Below are 18689 nucleotides of genomic sequence, written 5' to 3'. Positions count from 1 at the left end.
ACTCTTAAACTCTTGCCTGCTTTAGTATTCAATTCTCCCCAGGCTTTTGCATATAGAATCCAATAAATGATAAACTCATCAACCTGAAACCAAAGGATAAAATTAAGAGAGAACTAGATTAGTATTTGATAAATTTGGTTCTGTAGTAACAAGCTATATATTCGGACCTTATTTTTTAGTTTAATTAATACTTACATCTTTACTGAGAAACCTGGAGAAACACTGGAGTTAAATCCTTCCAAAAGAAATTCCAATCTCTGGGATGGGATGTGAGCATCATAGTGCACTCTTGACCTATATCCTCCTGCATTTTTCAAATATGTGAGAAAAGATATGCAAACAAGTTTCCAATCATATGTTTCTTATTAGTTTGGTTCACAGGAATTAAAATCCTCCTCTTCCTCTCCCTTTCCCATTCAACCGATAAAGCAGAATTTCTTCAAACAAGCACTATGATGCATGCATCTCTTTTGCTATACAAACTGGTGAAACAGCTCCCGCATTACCGGGGAAATATCTTTGGATATTTAGAAGCAAAAAAAAAAAATGTACAAAATATCAAACAGGAGAAGTAAAAGTTGCAAATCTAAAGTCCTAAAATATACAAAAGCAGTGGTTAAAAGTTATAGCCATTATGATTTTAGATACGTTTGCTCACCTTTCATAGGAGTCTTGAGGCTATTTGCACACTTCATGAAAGCAATCATCACTGTATCTCAATGTACTTTGAGATTAAAAGCAGTACATCACTTATACATGGGGTCCTAATATTCACTCTTCACTTCTAGTCCTGTACCAATGTATGTGAAATACAAGAAAACAAGAATTGATAATTCAGATCTTGAAGATGTGAAAGAAGAAACGAAAGAAAAAAAGGACAAAGAACACTGGAGGGGGAGGTTAGGATATTGTATAAGCTACCTCCAAAGATAATTCACATGAGAAAGCCACTTAGTTGTAAAAAGCTGGCCATGCAAATGTACATGATAAAAGCCTGAAACACCCGCATTAAAATGATGTATCAGGTTCTGCTAGTACTATTAGTAGTAAAAAATAGCTTAAGAAAAAAGATGTCTCGACTACAATAATTAGTTTGTAATGACAATAACAATAATTAATAGGTGCTTAATATTTGATGTTATAAATCATATCAGAGGTAGAATTCTTTTCTTTTAGTTCATTGTTTTGGTAACATTTTCCTTCTAAATATCAAAATACTTTTGAAAAATAAAACCATGATGCTTAAAAATTATATTTTATTATAAAGCATGATGTCATAGTGATTTAACTTAGATAACAAATTGTCATGCATGGTATTATCTGTAGACATAACAGAAAATTGGAAGGTTATATATATAAAAAGGAATTAAAGCAACAGAATACCTGTACAATGAGCTGATTCCTATGGCTTGGTTACCAGATTCCAGTGCCGAATGCAGCTTTGCCTTTATTCAATTCTCCTACTAATATTAGCTTGTGCCAATTTTGAATCTGTTTAAACAACGAGAAACAAAACACATCAAATACATCACCTCTTCATCAACCCAGTTGAAAATACAAAGATGGAATTTATTAGAATGTAAGAAACTGGATGAAGGAAAATTGAGCAGATAAAGGGGGGAAAAGGAAAAGAAAAGAAAATAAAGTTGATATTACCAGTGAGTGAGTTGTTGAGTTGTTGAACAATTGCAGCATCCAAAAGCTTTAATTAAGTTCCAATTCTTATGAGCAGGTTTCTTTGCTTCTTCATTTGGTTCTTCTTCATCTGAAATTTAATCACCAAGAAATACAGCCGTTGAGAGAGAACAATGGAGAAGAAGAATTGTGCTTTTGGATTTTTTTTTAATCGAAGGTTGGGAATAAAAAAATGGTGACTTTTATATACCTGGCTCTTCTTCTTGCCGAGACAGATCTCCTTCCAAATTGGGACATGCTCTAATGTCTAGTGTTTGCAAAGAGGTAAGGGCACTGATTCCTTCTGGCAATGATTCCAAATTAGGGCAATCCCAAATTCGTAGTGTTTGCAAAGAGGTAAGGGCACCGATTCCTTCTGGCAATGACTCCAATTTAGGGCAATCCCAAATTTCAAGTGATTGAAGAGATATAAGTTTGCAGATCCACTCCGGTATAGCTATCAAACTAGGAAAATCCGAAATATCGAGTTTTTGTAGAGAGCTGACATATTGAAGCCCCGTTGGGAGAGAGACCAACTTCGGAAGTTTATAGAATTCCAAAGAGAGAAGGGTCCTAAGTCCTTGCCATTCCATCTCATCCCAATCATTGGATAAATCAACCACCTCACAGTTCCAAACATTCAGATTTTGAAGTGCTGTAAGATATCGAATGCCTTGAGGAAGAGGACATTTTTGTAGATGTAGAGCACGGAGAGAAATGAGATTTGGTAGGCACTCCTCTGGCAAAGCTTCTTCCGTGTTCTCTATATACACTTTACTTAATTTGGAGAGAGGGGCGACAATTGTAGAAGAAGAAGAAGAAGAAGCAATTGATGGTAGATTCCCTGAAGAAGTCTTGTTGTTTATCATCATCCTCTCCCATGACTGCTTCAAGCTACACTTACAATTAATTAGGCTCAATCTTTCGAGATATGGAAACAAAGGAAAGGAAGTCAGCTGAGGGCAATCCCTAATTCTTAAGTAGGAAAGAAGAGGAAATGAAGGAAGAGAATCCCTCCTTCCCCGCCACCATCCCTTTAAATTAGGGCATTTATCAATTTCAAGTGTCTCCAAAGATGGGTAGAATAAAGAATCACTGTTATTTCTCTCTGAATCTGATATGTGCTCTAAACAATCCAATCCCTCCAAATTAATAATTTTGAGAGAAGGCAATTGGTCCAACGGTGGAAGATATTTGCATTTTTTACATGACTCTAATTTAAATTGGACAAGATTTGTGAGGGACAGAAACCAATGTGGAAATCTCACTCCCCCATACCCCCATAAACTCAATGCTTTGAGATTTATATGTGGTTGCAAGGCTTCCAATGACATGTCATCATAACCAGCAGCACCATTCTCATTAATGTCTTCTTCTACCCACTTTAAGTCTAACCTATCAAGGCACTGTTTCTCTTTCAAATTTGCATCCTTATACTCTAAACGGGCATCTTTTACTCGTTTGAGATTTTCAATTGACAGATTTCCTCTTAACTCATTTAGCCTGTTAAGTTCCTTCAATTCACCGTAACTCCTAGGCACTAAATCAATCCTGCCCTTGCTCATCACAAATCTTGACAATGTTTGTAGATTAGTCAATTGGCCTAGTCCATTTGGCATATGAGTCAACCTCTGACACCCATCAATCTCAAGCAACTTGAGGTTGACTAATTTGTTAATATCTCTTGGCAATTCTTTAAGTTTATAACACCTAGAGAGTTTAAGTGTTTGCAAATTGTACAACTTCACAATAGAATTAGGAAGCATCTTAATGTCTCCATTTCCAGAAAGATCAAGATATCTTAGATGCTTCAATTTTTTGATAGAACTTGGAATTGTTTTAATCCCCATGTAATGCAAATCCAACAAGCGTATGAACTTAAAACTTGCCACAATTGCACTATAAGTTGAACTATCCAATCTCATGCAATAATACGTTGGTTGACATGGCAAAAGAAATGTCTTTATCCTTCTTGCTCTATATAATGAGGTCGGAATGTTCAAAGATGAGGATAATATATGCCCAAATGACACATGATGAGTTTTCTCATCAATGTCTGTCTCTTTTGAATAAATGGTAGTGCTCTCTGATCCCATTACTTTTATTGCTAAATCATGCATGAAATCATGTATTTTGAATTGTAAAATATTGCCAAGTTCATCCTTTTCAACTTCTTGAAAGAACGATCTCCAAAGCAAATCCATAAAATACTCATTCCCAACATCTTGTGGACATTTCTTTTCGTTATACAATTTGATGAATCCTTGCGCCATCCACATATAAATTAAACTCGCCTTTTCAATCTTATAATCCTTTGGAAATATACTACAAAAAGCAAAACATTGCTTCAAATGTGATGGGAGATGATCGTAACTCAACTTTAATGTTGGTAAAATATCATTGTCTTCCTCAGATATATTCAAAAGTTCATTGTCTTTGAATAATTGCCACTCTCTTACAGATTTTCTTAAATACAACAGACCTCCTATTGCTCTTATAGCAAGCGGAATCCCTCCACACTTCTTTAGAATCTCATTCCCAATTTTTTCAAAACTTGCATTCTTCAATTCTTCCCCCTCTTTAAACGCCATCTTCTTCAATAAAGACCAAGACTGTTGATCATCTAAACCCCTTAACAAGTGCGATTGCATAGATTTTGTAATCTCTGCCACTTTCTTAATGCGTGTAGTCAATAATATTCCACTGCCTCTTGCGCCACCCATCAAAATATCTTTCAAGCTAAGCCATTTCTCTCGATTCTCATTCCACACATCATCCAACACAAGCAAGTATCTTTTTCCATTAATTTCTTTTTGAAGATTATTGACTAATGTGTTCATTTCAAGGTCTTTCGGTTTCTCATTTTTTATACATTCCAAGATTTTCTCAACAATTATCTTCACATCAAAATTCTCAGAGACACACACCCACACTTTTGGCTCAAAATGATCTCTGAGTTCTTTATCATTGAAGACAAGTTGAGCAACTGTGGTCTTTCCTAGTCCTCCGATACCAACTATCGGAAGGACAGAAACATTCTCCTTAACATTGGGATCCAACAGAGATCCAATAATGGCCTTCTTATCCTCCTCCCTGCCAATAACATTTTCAGCACTTACAAAGGAATGAGACTGCCGTCTTGCCTCATTCCTGACTTGTTCCTCCTCAGAACGTTCATCCAAGTGAAACTGCCTGTCCGCAGCTATAGCAACTAGCCTCTCCCTCATCTCCTTAACCTTATGACCCATTCTAATACCATATGCAGGCTGGTTAGGTTTGGAAAATAAGATGCGTACCTTTTTGGCCTTGTCACGGGTCATCACTTCCCGTTGCAGGGCCTCAGTGGAGATTTCATCCAGTAAGTCATCCGCATCAAACATGGCGTCCTTAAGCCTTTGCAGCCACACTTTGATCGCTTCACTGTTGTGTTGCTTCGCCTCTGCATCCATAAGGACAGCTTTGATAGTGGAAACTGTCTCCTTGAGTTTGTTGATCTCGTCTTTGACACCCCAGATGAGTGCAACCTCTGAGAGTGCTAGGTTGCCCGCTATCCCGATGATTCCCTTAGCAACGCCGGACAGAGCTCCTTCCGCCATTTCTTGAATTAGAGAGAATTGAATGAATGCTAATTGTGTCTTTGTGAGAACAGAGAACTGGAGGGTAAGAGTAAAACCAGAACAATCTGTGACAGTGGGTGGGAATGGACTATTCAGGTGGAATAAAAGACAAAGACCATACTTTTTGAGTGCTTCGATGAAAGTAAAACGCGTGGCTGTGGGGTACAAATTTTAAGATGCGAAGAAAACAAGCACAGTTTCCCAATATGCCATTATTAAAGAAAACCGTGTGGACCTCAGCACCGAAAGAAAACCGTGTGGACCACAAGTGTCTCCTTTCCACTCTTCGCCATTATTAAGGCAACCTTTGTCAATTGTCATATACACATGCACTACTGCTGTAGTTTTTTGACTTCTATCTTTCTTTTCAAACCTTTTCTGAGTTCACACAGAAATTATATACTGTTCTTGTTGTTGATGTGCACTAGCTAGGTTGTCCGAAATTTCAAGGCCCACTAATTGGAGTTGATTCGGGAAGGGTAAAAACTTAGTCTAAAACTTATCTTGATGGGCTTCAGTGAGGCCTATGACTTTCTTAAGGGTTAAGTAAGGCCCATGGCTGAATTGGGGATGGAGAAGATGATTCATGATAGCCTTTTTCACATAATGATAATATCCACTTCCTTCGTTCGGGAAAGAGTTTTCACCTGAGTTTTCCACACTACTTGTTTTCATAGAACCAAGATAACTGACTCAAGGCAGTTTTGAGTTTTCACATTTCAACATGGTTTCGCATATCATTTTGTTTACTACTAATAACTTTGTTTATCAAATTAGATAGATGAATATGTGCACTAAATTTGGCTTGCTTATATATATAAATATAATAAATATAATAATTTATACATATCTAATGTATTATAAGTTTTTAACGTTGAAAAATTAATTTCATAGATATTATATCACAAATAAAATTAATAACTTATTTTTATCAACCAAAAAAAAAATTAACAACTTGACTTGCCAATACACTAATAACCCAATGATATTCCACCCTTCGTTTTTTTTTTTTTTTTTTTGTTGTTGATAATTTTATAGTTTGGAGAGCGTGAGAATTTAAATCTTGGATGTATGAATCAGAAACATTAGGAATTGCCAACTAATTGAATTACAAAACATTACATCATTGTTGATAGCTATTGTTTGTGGATTTGATCCCGTTTGTAGAAGAGTACGTAGTTAATTAAGGATTAAAAAAATATATATTGTTGCCAATGAAGTATGGACAATGAAAGTAGTCTTTGTGCTGTGCTGAGTTTATTTTCCAATTTATTTACTTTATTTTTTAAGCAAAATAAGTTAATCCAATGAAACTAAACTCATCAACAATCCTTAAATAAGTCAATTAAAAGCTTCTTGCTTAAGTTATATGTTGGTTTTAAGGAATACAAATCCTCTTTACCACCTTTTGAGTTCCACCATTTGCAACTTGCCATTTATTTTTTTCACTTTTTATATAAAATAAAAAAAAAAATATATATATATATATATATATATCAAAACACATGGCATGCGTACCATGATTGGTGGAAAAAAAAGTGGAATACAAAAAGTTATACAAAATATTTTTATTCGATTTCAAATAATATCAATCAACAATTTTATAATGCATTAAACATCTTTGATTACAAATTTACGATTAAAAGGAACAATCTCAAATAAACCAAGATCAAATTTCGGGTAATTTCTTCTAAACGGATGTTCCAATATCTTTTTGTCATTTATTTATCCATACTTCCTTTCTTTTTAATTTTTTATTTTATATATATAAAAAAGGAGAGAGAGATGATATGCCCTAAAATAGAAAATAAATAATTTATTTTATGGAACCTTCGTTTCCCTTTTTTTTTCACAACTTATTAAAGTGATAGAATGTTATTAGTATAACATCACTTTTACATGTGATTATCACTAATATTACTTTTGGTATACATTAATCATAATTCATCATCTATAGTTATTAAAAAAATTGTGAAATTTGTTGTGTCATTTTTAGATATATTGATAAATAGTTCTAAGATCTCGCAAATTGGATCGATTTACCTATTTGATGGAACTCATTGTTTATAAAGTTGAACAACAAAGCTTGCCATAAATTCAACCACTTAACGTCAAAAAATAGGACAAACCAAAATTGCATCCAAAAGGTTAATACCTATCATTATTAGAATCAACTTTTTTTTTTTTTTTTTTTTTTTTTTTTTTTTTTGATAAAAAAAAAAAAAAAAAAAAAAAAAACACAAACACAAACAAACAAACTTTATAAAGAGAGAACAATAGAGATATCATCTCTTTCCAAAGGTTAGTTAATTTGGCACGATAATTTGACCTCTTTCATATAATACATTATTATTAAACAGTTTGAGAGCAAAACTCCTTTCATAGAACATACCCAAATTATCATAAAGTAAAAACATACAAATGTCCACAGGAGGACCGTCAAAAACAATTAAATCCTAGTCAAGATCCGAACCTTTTTCTAGTTAGAGCATCAATGCATTTATTTGCTTCACGAAAACAGAAATTCATCTTCAATTAAAGAATTTGACTTGCGAGGGTCTTGCAATCCAAAATAAAAGAATCATGAAAGAAGACATCTCACCCAAGGCTTTCCTCTTTTCATATTCATCCAGTGAGCATGGTCCACAAAATCTACCAGTCCAAACTTTTAGCTTGGTTCAGACATGGGAGCAAGGAATGGTAGTTTTTTAGAATCTTTATTAGGGGTTGGAATCAGAGGTAGTGGGACCCTTCAAAGTCCTAGATAAGGAGAGAGATGGGCTCAATTTGAAGCCTTCAAAAGCGCTCGACATCTCTATTGGTCTACTTAGATTCTTTTTTTTTTTTTTTTGCTGAATATTGGTCTACTTAGATTCAGTTATATATATTCACACAGTTGACAAACAACGTCGGTTTCTCTTTTGGGTAACCAACGAAGGTTGTTCTGCTTGGCTTATCTCCTGTGTCTGTATGTTCCTTCTGACCCTTTTTCGTTTTTTTCCAGTTATGTAGAATTCGAATTCTATCTAGGTTTTATAGTTTTTCTGTTATTATATATAGTTTGTATCTGGTTTTGTTTTTTGGTGCGATGGATGAAGGGCATGTTTAGTTGATGATTATTATTGGTTTTTTAGCTATTGAAGTTGTAAATTTAATAGCTTTCCGCTTTGGGTGTTATAAGGGTACAGTCAGTTTTTCTTTTGCTTATTAGACTGTTGAATTTTACATGAGGATTTTTATGTGGGTAATGCTTCTTTTCCTGAATTGGGGTTGGATGAGGCTCAGAGGGTTGCATAGTTAGGATCTAAACAACACTGTACTTTGAAAGTTTTTGTCTTTTGGGGCTGTCCAATATAGTCTGGAGGAAAGGGGGTTGCTTTGATGACACTATGATAGACAAGAAGGGACATATGAAAGTTATTCAGAAAGTTTCCTAGGTTCTTCACGGGATTTGATTAAGCTATTAGTGTATTTGAGAAACATTAAAATTGACTAAATGTAACAAGTAAAGAATTTGAGAACCTTGTGTTCACCTAAATTCAATAGAAATGGTCCCTTCATCGTTTTCAATTTTTCTAAATTTGATATTTCAGATTTTGTTGAGTTAATTGGAGTCCATATTTTCTGTATCTGTATCTGATTCAACGCTTTGTGTAGCTTAAAATGGTCAAATCCATTTCTTACATTATTAATGTGTTGTGAAAAGTTATGCATTTGAGTATTTGAGCTTCCTGTCCTATATGTAAATCATGCAAAAAGAAAGTAAAATTATTCATCTGTTAGCTAGGCTGGACAACAGGGGAATTTTTTTGATTTGCCAAAATACTTGCCCAACATTACATCAATGTATCAAATTTACTAATTTGAGTTGTTAGCAAAATTGAAGACCAAGTGAATGACTTTTATTTTGGGCATAGATTAGGAACAAGATGGTGTCTTTTTTTTTTTTTTTAAACATATGAAATGGGATGTAGCTAAATTTGAGTAGAGGAATGCTGGAAAAGAGAGGAACAGGATTCGGTCCCTTTGTTAAGATTGTTTTAATTATTTTCCTCTCCTGCGATTCATTAGTCTCAAATGATATCGAAAATATTTCTTATACTTGGTAACAGAGCATCATTGTGAGTATGTTCAATTGGCAAGAGTGTCCTGAAAGATATAGAGGCTCATTTGGTTAGATGTGGTAGAGGCTTGAACATGAGCCATGAAGGGGATGACTTGTTGGCGTTCACATGTAAGTGTTGAGTTTGAGAGATTGATATAATAGTTAATCCCCAAACAAGATGGCCTAAGAAAGGCCATCTTGAATGGTCTAGATTCATGATATTTCTGCATCATGCTTAGCATCTTGTATGTTAGGAAGACCATTCCCCAAAAGAAAGGCCAAAACGTTAATTCCCACCCCCTCCCCCCAAAAAAAGAAAAAGAAAAAGACAAAGTTAAACTGAAACGATATGAAGGGTGCTTCACCAATTCCAATGTAGCCCTCATTCCAACACTGCTATCCTTAAAGGGTAGGGGTGGTTAGTGACTCCTTGGGTCTGCAAGCATGTATACTTTCATTACCCCTTGAGTATGCTATCCTTGTATGTTGGCATGTTTTTTGATGATGATAACCCGTGTTACCTTCAACTTGGCTTAGCAACAACTATGTTTGGAAATATTTAGGGCATTTAAGAATTTTGCTGGGTGTGGTAAAATTCTCATAGTCATTGCATGGATGACAAAGTATAATCATCAGTAAACCTAGTTCTGATTTGTTGGAAATAAAGGAGAGATATAACTTGAATTTTCTTGAAATTCATGCAAAATGAAATTACCAATAAACCATTATTAATGAAATACACTTTAGAGATAAATTCTCTTTTTATTGCTTATACTAGTGAGATCTCTAATAAGAAAGAAGTCTAACAAATAGCAACATTATTCACTTGCTTAAAAAGTACCTTTTTTATTTTTAAATACACTAATACACACACACACACACACACACACACATATATATATATATATATATTTTTCCTGTGTTTTTTTTTACTCACAACTTGATATGCTAAACATACATAACCAGATACTGTAAAATTAGAACAGTGGAATATTATATCTATCTGGTCCTTTTTTTTTGTTTTTGTTTTGTTTTGAATGCTTTTTAATATCCATCATTGTTTTTTCCTTTCATTGATTTTTCTTTTTGTTATTTAATTCATTGGAGCCTTCACAATGGTGCTCAAGTTTGAGTCTAGTGACAAGTTAACATGTGTTTCTTATACTTCTTACATGTGTGTGTTTGATTCATTTTGCATTGCTTGCTTCTAGTACAAGAATTAAATGAAGAAAAAAAAAGGAAATAGCAAGCACTTTCTCTAATCTGTGATTGGGTTTACAAGAGGGGTTTACAAGAGGGTTTTACACATGTGAAACATTTAAAAAAAAAAAAAAAAAGTCTAATATACATTGACAATATTGAACAAAAGGAATTGAATTTTATATGTTCTTCGATCAAATCAGTTTTTTAAACCTCATTTTCTAGCTCTATATGGGCAAATGGTTTCAGAAGAAAGTACAAATGCAGATGTCATGTCTGATTGTTATGTTTTCACGTCCTACACAAGATTGTATGCACATATTATGATTACCTAGGACTAGGTTTTAATATCCAGTTATTCTGTCTCCTAAATGATTGAAAATCATATATTTTTACAGGGTCTTTACCACAACTCCAGCAGTTCGATAGGACTAACTCTCTTTCATTTCACGGGATGGCAATAAGGCTGTGCATGGACTAGCTCAATATGCTAGAGGTCTTTCAAACTTTAGTGCTTGGATAGATGAAACACTATTTATTATTGAGCATTTGGTTACTCAAGACGTACTGTTTTTATCCTCGTCTGAATAAAATAAAAAGTGAATGATAAAGTTTGGTAGGATAGGATATCACAAGCATGATAAAAATTATCTCCAGTGTATTGCTTTTGAGTTTTAAGTATATATAGGCACTTGTCTAGCTTCCTTGCGTCTTTATAATTTTTTTTTTTTTTTCGAAACATAAATCTCTTGTGCTTAGTTTTTTTCTTTTAGGGAGGTTTTATATATCCAGGGACTATATTCTAACGAAAAGATCGAAGTATTCAACAAAGGTTAGAAATTGGTGGTAGCTAGTATTTATTTTCACAGCTAAAAACTGGTATATTAGATATACTCAAAAATACAAAAATGGAATTTATTAAACTGTATGAAATTAGATGAAAGAAAGTTCACATATTGAAAAAATATAAATTAAAGAATGAGAATACTATGAGCAGATAATATTCTCATAATATTTTGAGTCAAAAAATTAAACAATTCCATTCCTCTTAGTGCTAATGTCAGTTATGGTTAGCTATGCAATGGCAGATGCAGCCAAAGACAGAATAGTGTGCAAAGCAACAGGTAGGGCTGGCTACATGTCCGCCTTGCGTTGGTGGTCAAGCAAAAGCACCTACATCCAGACTGTGGCACTAGTCTGAAGCAAGTCCAAGGAAAACAAGAAGTGCTTGTGTGTAACTCTTGCTTTGGGACTACAAATTAATGCAACTCTTGCTTTGGGCCTGCCTTTAGTTTGCCATGCCTCTGCTTAAATAGAAAACTATTTAAATTTGTGGTAATTTCTTTGGCTACAGGTGGAGGGAGTTCCACGAGTGCCAAAATTGAGGGGACTAGTGGTTAGGACTAGAGAACCGGAAATTGTCATTGGTGGGGCCCTTACATGGTGTTTCTTCAGTTCACAGCTGTTCCTATTTTATTTATTTTTTTTTTTTTTGCTGAATAGTTCACACCTGTTCCTATAAGCACTTGGATTGTCACTCCTCAATAACTTGGCCTTGATTGCTATTTCTGTTTTGTAATTATTATACTCGTCTTATGGTTTTGTTTTGCTTTGGTTTTTTTAATACTCCCTGCCTTTATTTATCCCAAAAATAATAATAAAAACTTTCCAACTCTCCCTTTGTCTCATAAAAGTGTGATGCAAAGCTATGGGATCCATGAGAGCTTCGAGAAATTTTCTTGCACTTTTGCATTTATTCTTTGCGAATGGCCTGATATTATTTGCCAAAGCAAACATGAAAAATTGCTATACTGTGAAAGAAGCCCTTGACTCGTTTTGTGAACTCTCTGGCTAGAAAGTAAGTCTTAATAAGTAAGTCTTTGGGACATATTGTGGGTGTTGGATTGACAACTTTGCCAGATGTATTTACTTTACCATTAAATCATGAAATTGAGGACCCTAATTGAATATTTAATCCATTCATTTAGTGGTCGATTAAAACATCATTAAATGGTTGATTAACTTATCATTAAAGATATGTGTTACACTTTATGATTAGAAAATTATTCACTACTCTTTGAGAGTAGACATGCTACTCTCTCCTTTCAATAATTTTATTTTTTATTTTTTTAGAGGGTTTCAACCTATGATGTCCGCTCCTAATGATAGCTCTTTATCATCAGACTAAGATACCAATTAGTTTTTGGTGTAAACAGGAATTGAACCCCAGATCTCTTATACAACCATTAGAGACTTTACCAGTTAAACTAACTAGAACCCACATATAGCTCTCTCCTTTCAATAATTGATAGATCTAACCACACTTTTAATTAGTAAGATCCAAGATTTATACTAGGGAAGGAAGTACCATGTCATAATTTTTCTTCAAGGTTAGTTTTTCATGCATATATTAGGGATTTTGTATTCTAGTAACTCTCTCTCTCTCTCTCTCTCTCATTTTATGAGAAATCAATCTAAGAGTTTTATACACATATGGGCTAAATTGCCTTCAAGTACATTTTGTAAGTTTGGAGTTGTACTCTTACCACTCAAACCATCAAATTGAATGTTTAATGTGAAATTGATTCCCAAAAAAGAAAAAAAAAAGGAAAAAAAAAAAAAGAGAGTTCCTAATTAGAGTTTGAACTCTCAATTTGATCATAATCTGATCGGATTAAAGCAATTCAATAAAAGGGAGATTTTTTTTTGGTCACCTTAAATTAAGAATTTTCAATCCTGTTAGGTTTCATTGTTTGGGTTTGGCTTACCTCCAATACATTTTAGGATTTTGACAAAAACATAGTCCATATGTACTTCAAACTCCCTACCACTTTGTGTAATGAGATTGAAACGATGATACGCAAATTCTGGTGGGGGCAGTGAGGCGATCAATGGAAGATCCATTAGACCAAATGGAGCAAATTGTGTCAACCCAAACACCTCGATGGTATGGGTTTTCAAGAACTATAGAAATTCAATGATGCTATCCTAGCTAAACATGTATAGTGGTTAATGGATTATCCAGAGACTCTCTTTCACAGTTTCTTTAAGGCAAAATTTTTCCCTAATGGCAGCATTATGGAAGTGAAGGAGGGGAATGACTCTTTTGCTTGGAAGAGCATCCTCAAAGGCAAAGATGTGATAAAGAAAGGAGCCCAATGGAGAGTGGGTGATGGATCATCAATATAGATATTCGAGGACAGTTGGCTACTTACGCCTCATCACAGTAGGATTATCTTCCCTATAACTTTCTTTGATCCTGATGCTCCAATTTCCGTTTTAATTGATAAAGAGAGGAAGTGATGGCTAGCTGATGCGAATGATAATAATTTCCTGCCATTTGAAGCTAAGACAATCAAATCCATCCTTCTCAGCCTTTCTGTCAACAAGGATAAACTATTTTGGCCTAGCAACTTGGATGGAGTCTATTCCATGAGGTCAGGTTACAAGTTGCTACTCTAGGAAGAGTCCAATGATAGACCAGGCTCATCCACTGATGTAGGGAATAAGAAGTTTTGGAAGAGTATATGGAATTTGAAGGTCCCCAATAGACTAAAGTCTTTACTCTGGAGAGCCACATCAAATTCACTACCATCTCGGACCAACCTCTTCAAAAGGAAAGTGGTATTAGGCCTTTTATGCCAATGCTGTGTTTCAGATGAAGAAACTGTCCACCACACCATTTGGTCTTGCCTAGCTCTAGCTACAGTCTGGAATCAACACTTTAGTTGGCTGACCAAGGAAACCAGTAGCAGTAGTAACTTCTTGGATGTTATACAGCTCCGTTTGGAGAGAAGCTTCCTCACCAATTTCTTAGCCATGACTATTGCACTAATCTAGATGAGAAGGAACAAACTGAGAGTGGGTGAACCAGCAATTCCTCTTGACAAAATCAGTTCCATGGCCATGGAGAATCTACAAGAATTCCAGAGGTCACAGCCTATTAGAGAGATTCCTAAATCATTCCCTTGTCAAGATAGATGGAAACCTCCTCCTAAGGATTAGGTTAAAATAAACTTTGATGGCACTACCTTTCTTGGACCTATAATCCGCAACAACAAAGGTCTTGTTATGGTTGCCTTTTCACAATCAATTCCACTGCCTACCTTGGTAGAGATGGTGGAAGTGTTAGCAGCACGGAAAGCAATATGTTTTGCACAAGAACTGAACTTTGCTCAAGTAATTTGTGAGGAAGACTCATAAATTATCATTAAGGCACTGAATAGTAATAATTTCTCTTCCTCCAACTTTAGGCATATCCTACAAGATATCAAGTCAGTTTCCTCCTCTTTCCAAAACTCCATCTCCTGCCACACTAGAAGATAGGGGAAAAGAGCAACACTTTTTCTTGCTAGATTAGCCAATTTGTTTTTCAATTTTTAAGTTTGGATGGAGGATGTTCCACCAGATATAACTAATGTCTACCTTTTTGAAATTACTTAATAAATTTCCTCCTACTCTGATTGAGGTGGTTTCTCAAAAAAAAAAAAAAAAATATATATATATATACATACATTTTTTTTATGTGAATATTCCCTCTAATTTTTTATTTTTTTAAAATCATACACTAAAGGTAAGTGTGTTAAAAAAAGTTATGTGACATTTGGTATGTTTTAGGATTTCCAGTAAAACCTGTGGGTATCCAGATTCACAAACTTAAAAAAAAAAAAAAAAAAAATTGAATTTTTTATAAATTGACAATTTTAACCCTTTTCCCTTATCATTTAAGCAATTGAGATAAAATATAAAATAAATTATCAATATCTTTTCATTTGTCTTTATCTCTACCTGCCAAAACAACATAAACAAGATAGACAACTTTATTGATATATTCCTTAACAAAGTTCTATATAGGTTTCATGTGTGAAAAAAAAAAAAAAAAGTTTGAAGGGAACCCTCTATTGTTGCCAAGTATTCACTTTTAGTATTGTATGTGTGTTGCTTAACAAATTATAAATGGACCTATTTTCAAATTATTTGACCATTAGTTACTATATTCAAATAATGGTGTAAATTATTTGTTTGCTTTATAGATACTTTTTCTTCAATTGGTATGATTTATTTTATTGTATTCGGCCTTTAATTTTGGGCTAACTTTATCTCTTATTATTGCAGTTTGTTATTTTAAAATGTTAGGCTATAGATTTAGCGAATTTGTCATAATTTATAATTTATACCTTATATTTCATTATTTATTTAGAGGAATATTAAAAAAAAAAAATTTTGATATTGTATTTACAAATCTAAGGATAAAATGAAAAAAAAATAAAAAATTCATTTAAAATTTTTAGAAATAAACCAAACATAATAATCTCATATTCTTAAGAATCTTATTAGATTTTCAATTAAATCAAATATAAAAATAGTTACATTTTTAGATATCCACATTACAAAATATCACATTCTCAATGATCTACAAAATATCACATTCTCAATAATCTAAATGCTAGGAGTAACGTAAATTCTCATATCAAATGCGGCTTTAAAGCATTTTCCAAGTTTGATGCATGATGTCATGATGATGAGGCCTAACATATATTTTTTATATTGGGAAAAGCCCACGTGGCATAACATCCATGATCCAACACAACAGTATATTCGATTAGGAAAAGGAATGGAGGCATTTGTCGGATGTGAACATTCATTGAGTTTCACGAAACAAAGATTGAAAGAAATGGCATCACTCTCTGCTTCTGTTTCTGCTTCTGCTTTCCTCCTAGGGTTTCGTAGTGGAAGTGGAAGTGGAAGAGCTCAAATATCCACCACTGATGTCCTCAATCTTAAACAATTTGCTTCTAAAGTCTCTCCAATCCCATCTTGTTTCAGGTACTTCCAATCTGTACTGTATTTTTTCTAAAGTTGCCTCCTTTGTTTATTTCTGCTCAAACCCATCAATCAAGCAGCTGCCTCCTGCCTTGTTCCGTTTGCCTCAATGTATTCGCTGAATTGTTCTTGTTGTGAGAGAGAGAGATTTGGCCTGTGAATGTAGGCTTGTATGAATCTTGTCATTTGAAAATTTGATGACTTTGCATCATTTAATTTATTTTGTTATTATGCTTTCTGTCCTCCCCATTTATGTCGATGTCATTATTTACACTTACTTGCTTTAGGCAACCAGTGAAGCAGCTTATGTAATTTAGTCTTGAGTTGTTTTTTTCTTATTTGGTATGATACTTAAAAGTTGTATAAAAAATTGTCCTTAGTCTCAATTATAAATTTTCCTTGATATTCTTACTCTTGTCAAATTGACAGAGAAGTGTTGATTGAACTTTTATCATTTTTGGGAAAGCATCCCCTCCCATTTAAAGCCTCCAATTTCCTTCAATTTTAATCAAACTGTAAGAGATGTGGCATTTTAAAAATCCATTGGTCTTAAGAAAAAACTCATGTAAACCACATGAAATCAAATAATTGGCATGTGTCTCACATCTAGTTGAAAATTGTGGGGAATTGGAAGTTTAAATGAGAGAGGATCTCATCTCATCATTTTTATTTTGATTGTGTAACAAATTTTTTATCAACCAAAAAATCTACTTGAAAATTAGTGGATATCTATTGAATTTATGTGAGTTTTAGGGGCAATTCTTAGTTTCTTACATAGCCTGAAGTAGTGCTGCAAGACTACCTAATAGCCTGTTTGGATTGAGGGGAGAGGAAGGGGGAGTGGAGGGAAATAGAGGAGAGTTGTCTGAAAATAGGCTAATTTTGGGCCAACTCTACTGTCTTGGTTGGATGCCAGTTTTTGGTTATCTTTGACTTTGACCAGACAATGTGGGTCTGATCCTATTTACTGATCAAAAAGCAGGGTTATTGACACACATAAATCCTATCAATGCATATTGTGTAGTGCAGAAAAATAATATTAATAGTAGCACTGTCCACCATCATTTTCACAATTTCAACAGTATCCAGGGATTCTTTGTATTGCATGATTAATGTTCATTATAATTTTCTGGCAGCTGCTGAATTAATCATAGAGTTCCTTGTGCAGCTCATGGATCTGAATAAATTTCCAACTTTTTATAATTACAGCTTCTTTTGTTCTCTACAGCCTATTGCACTGTTTAGTACCTTCATGGTTCTCTGAATAAATATGCACAAGAGATGATTTTAGTGCATTTGATGGTTTTCTAGTTTTAGGCTTCTTGCATAAGTTCAAAAGTTTTGGACCTTTAGGCACTCTGTTGAATTTACTGTTTTCTGCATTTTTTTAGTACAATAGTGTACAGATATCTCTCTTGTTTTTGCTTTATCAATGGCAGAAGGATTGAGTAATTTGCAGTTGCCATGTTTTCTTATACATGAATGAAGTTCAATTAATGGTGTGTAATACTAATAAAGTTGCTGGTAAAATTTTACTGCATTGTATTCTAAACATTAATTTCTTTCATTCAGGTTCAAGAACACTGCAAGATTGCAAAAAAGGCAAAGGTTGGTTGTTGCATCTGCATCAAACTCTATTCCTTCAGGAGATTCCAACAAAGAGAAATCAAGTGGGATTAAGACGACTGATGCTCCCCAGGGACCTCCATTCCTTACCGTTTTGGCTGGTTTCTTAGTCTTTTTGCTTGTATCTTGGATTGTCGGATCCATTATCTTGTGGCTGATTGGCATAATTGTTAAGGTGCCACCATCAAAGTAGGACTGTAGTTGCAAATTCCTGTTGAAAGCTTGAATGGATTTATAATTCAGATTGGAGTTCATCTTAATTAATTAGGATATATAATATCCTACATTCCTCTTCCTGCCTAATTAATTGTTGTTGATGATGATGGGAAGGAGTTAATATATTATTTTAATGTATAGAATTGAAAGAATAAAACATGTGATGAATGAGATATTGTAAAATGATGTGGTAAAATAATAAAGTATATTTTTGGTGTGTCAAAATGACATTTTTTTATAGAAGAGCTGATAGTAATGCTCTAGGAGTCTAAATATTACATGGAAATAGACTGGTACGTAATTTTCATTTTGGAACCTGTTGTAGAAAAGATTTATCCCCTTGCCTGCGTTTTTCATAAATCGGTTCCAATTGTAATTCTTTAACGTGCATAAGCATTAGATCTTGGTCCTTTTTTATTTTCATGATG

The 18689-nt window shown here is 33.9% G+C and overlaps 2 protein-coding genes and 1 long non-coding RNA gene across 3 annotated transcripts; 2 read left to right on the top strand and 1 right to left on the bottom strand.

Moving 5' to 3' along the window:
• Positions 1-10: 10 nt before the first annotated feature.
• On the bottom strand, positions 11-5447 carry LOC115983260 (putative disease resistance protein RGA4). The gene is made up of 7 exons (XM_031105905.1): positions 1886-5447; positions 1657-1765; positions 1384-1491; positions 922-994; positions 659-790; positions 196-304; positions 11-83 (listed from the first exon to the last, which is right to left on the bottom strand). Coding segments are annotated over exons 1-3 (3495 nt in total). The 5' UTR covers positions 5271-5447; the 3' UTR covers positions 11-83; positions 196-304; positions 659-790; positions 922-994; positions 1384-1490.
• Positions 5448-7775: 2328 nt separating this feature from the next.
• Positions 7776-12199, top strand: LOC115984198. Its single transcript, XR_004090424.1, has 4 exons — positions 7776-8259; positions 10995-11428; positions 11671-11826; positions 11951-12199. It is a non-coding gene; the product is annotated as an uncharacterized LOC115984198 (long non-coding RNA).
• Positions 12200-16220: 4021 nt separating this feature from the next.
• LOC115987078 lies at positions 16221-18348 on the top strand. Its single transcript, XM_031110528.1, has 2 exons — positions 16221-16422; positions 17992-18348. The coding sequence occupies exons 1-2, from the start codon at positions 16271-16273 to the stop codon at positions 18236-18238; spliced, it is 399 nt and encodes a 132-aa protein (XP_030966388.1). The 5' UTR covers positions 16221-16270; the 3' UTR covers positions 18239-18348.
• The last annotated feature ends 341 nt before the right edge of the window (positions 18349-18689 follow it).

The sequence above is a fragment of the Quercus lobata genome, chromosome 4, assembly GCF_001633185.2.
Source record: "Quercus lobata isolate SW786 chromosome 4, ValleyOak3.0 Primary Assembly, whole genome shotgun sequence".
NCBI lineage: Eukaryota > Viridiplantae > Streptophyta > Magnoliopsida > Fagales > Fagaceae > Quercus > Quercus lobata.
Note: the sequence above shows the minus strand (reverse complement) of the source record. Positions and strands in the feature narration are given on the sequence as shown.

Coding starts and splice junctions, on each gene's coding strand:
- LOC115983260 (XM_031105905.1), bottom strand. CDS start 5,270: ATGGCGGAAGGAGCTCTGTCCGGCGTTGCTAAGGGAATCATCGGGATA. Junction 1,766..1,885: donor TCGGCAAGAAGAAGAGCCAG/GTATATAAAAGT, acceptor ATTAAATTTCAG/ATGAAGAAGAACCAAATGAA.
- LOC115987078 (XM_031110528.1), top strand. CDS start 16,271: ATGGCATCACTCTCTGCTTCTGTTTCTGCTTCTGCTTTCCTCCTAGGG. Junction 16,423..17,991: donor CCAATCCCATCTTGTTTCAG/GTACTTCCAATC, acceptor TCTTTCATTCAG/GTTCAAGAACACTGCAAGAT.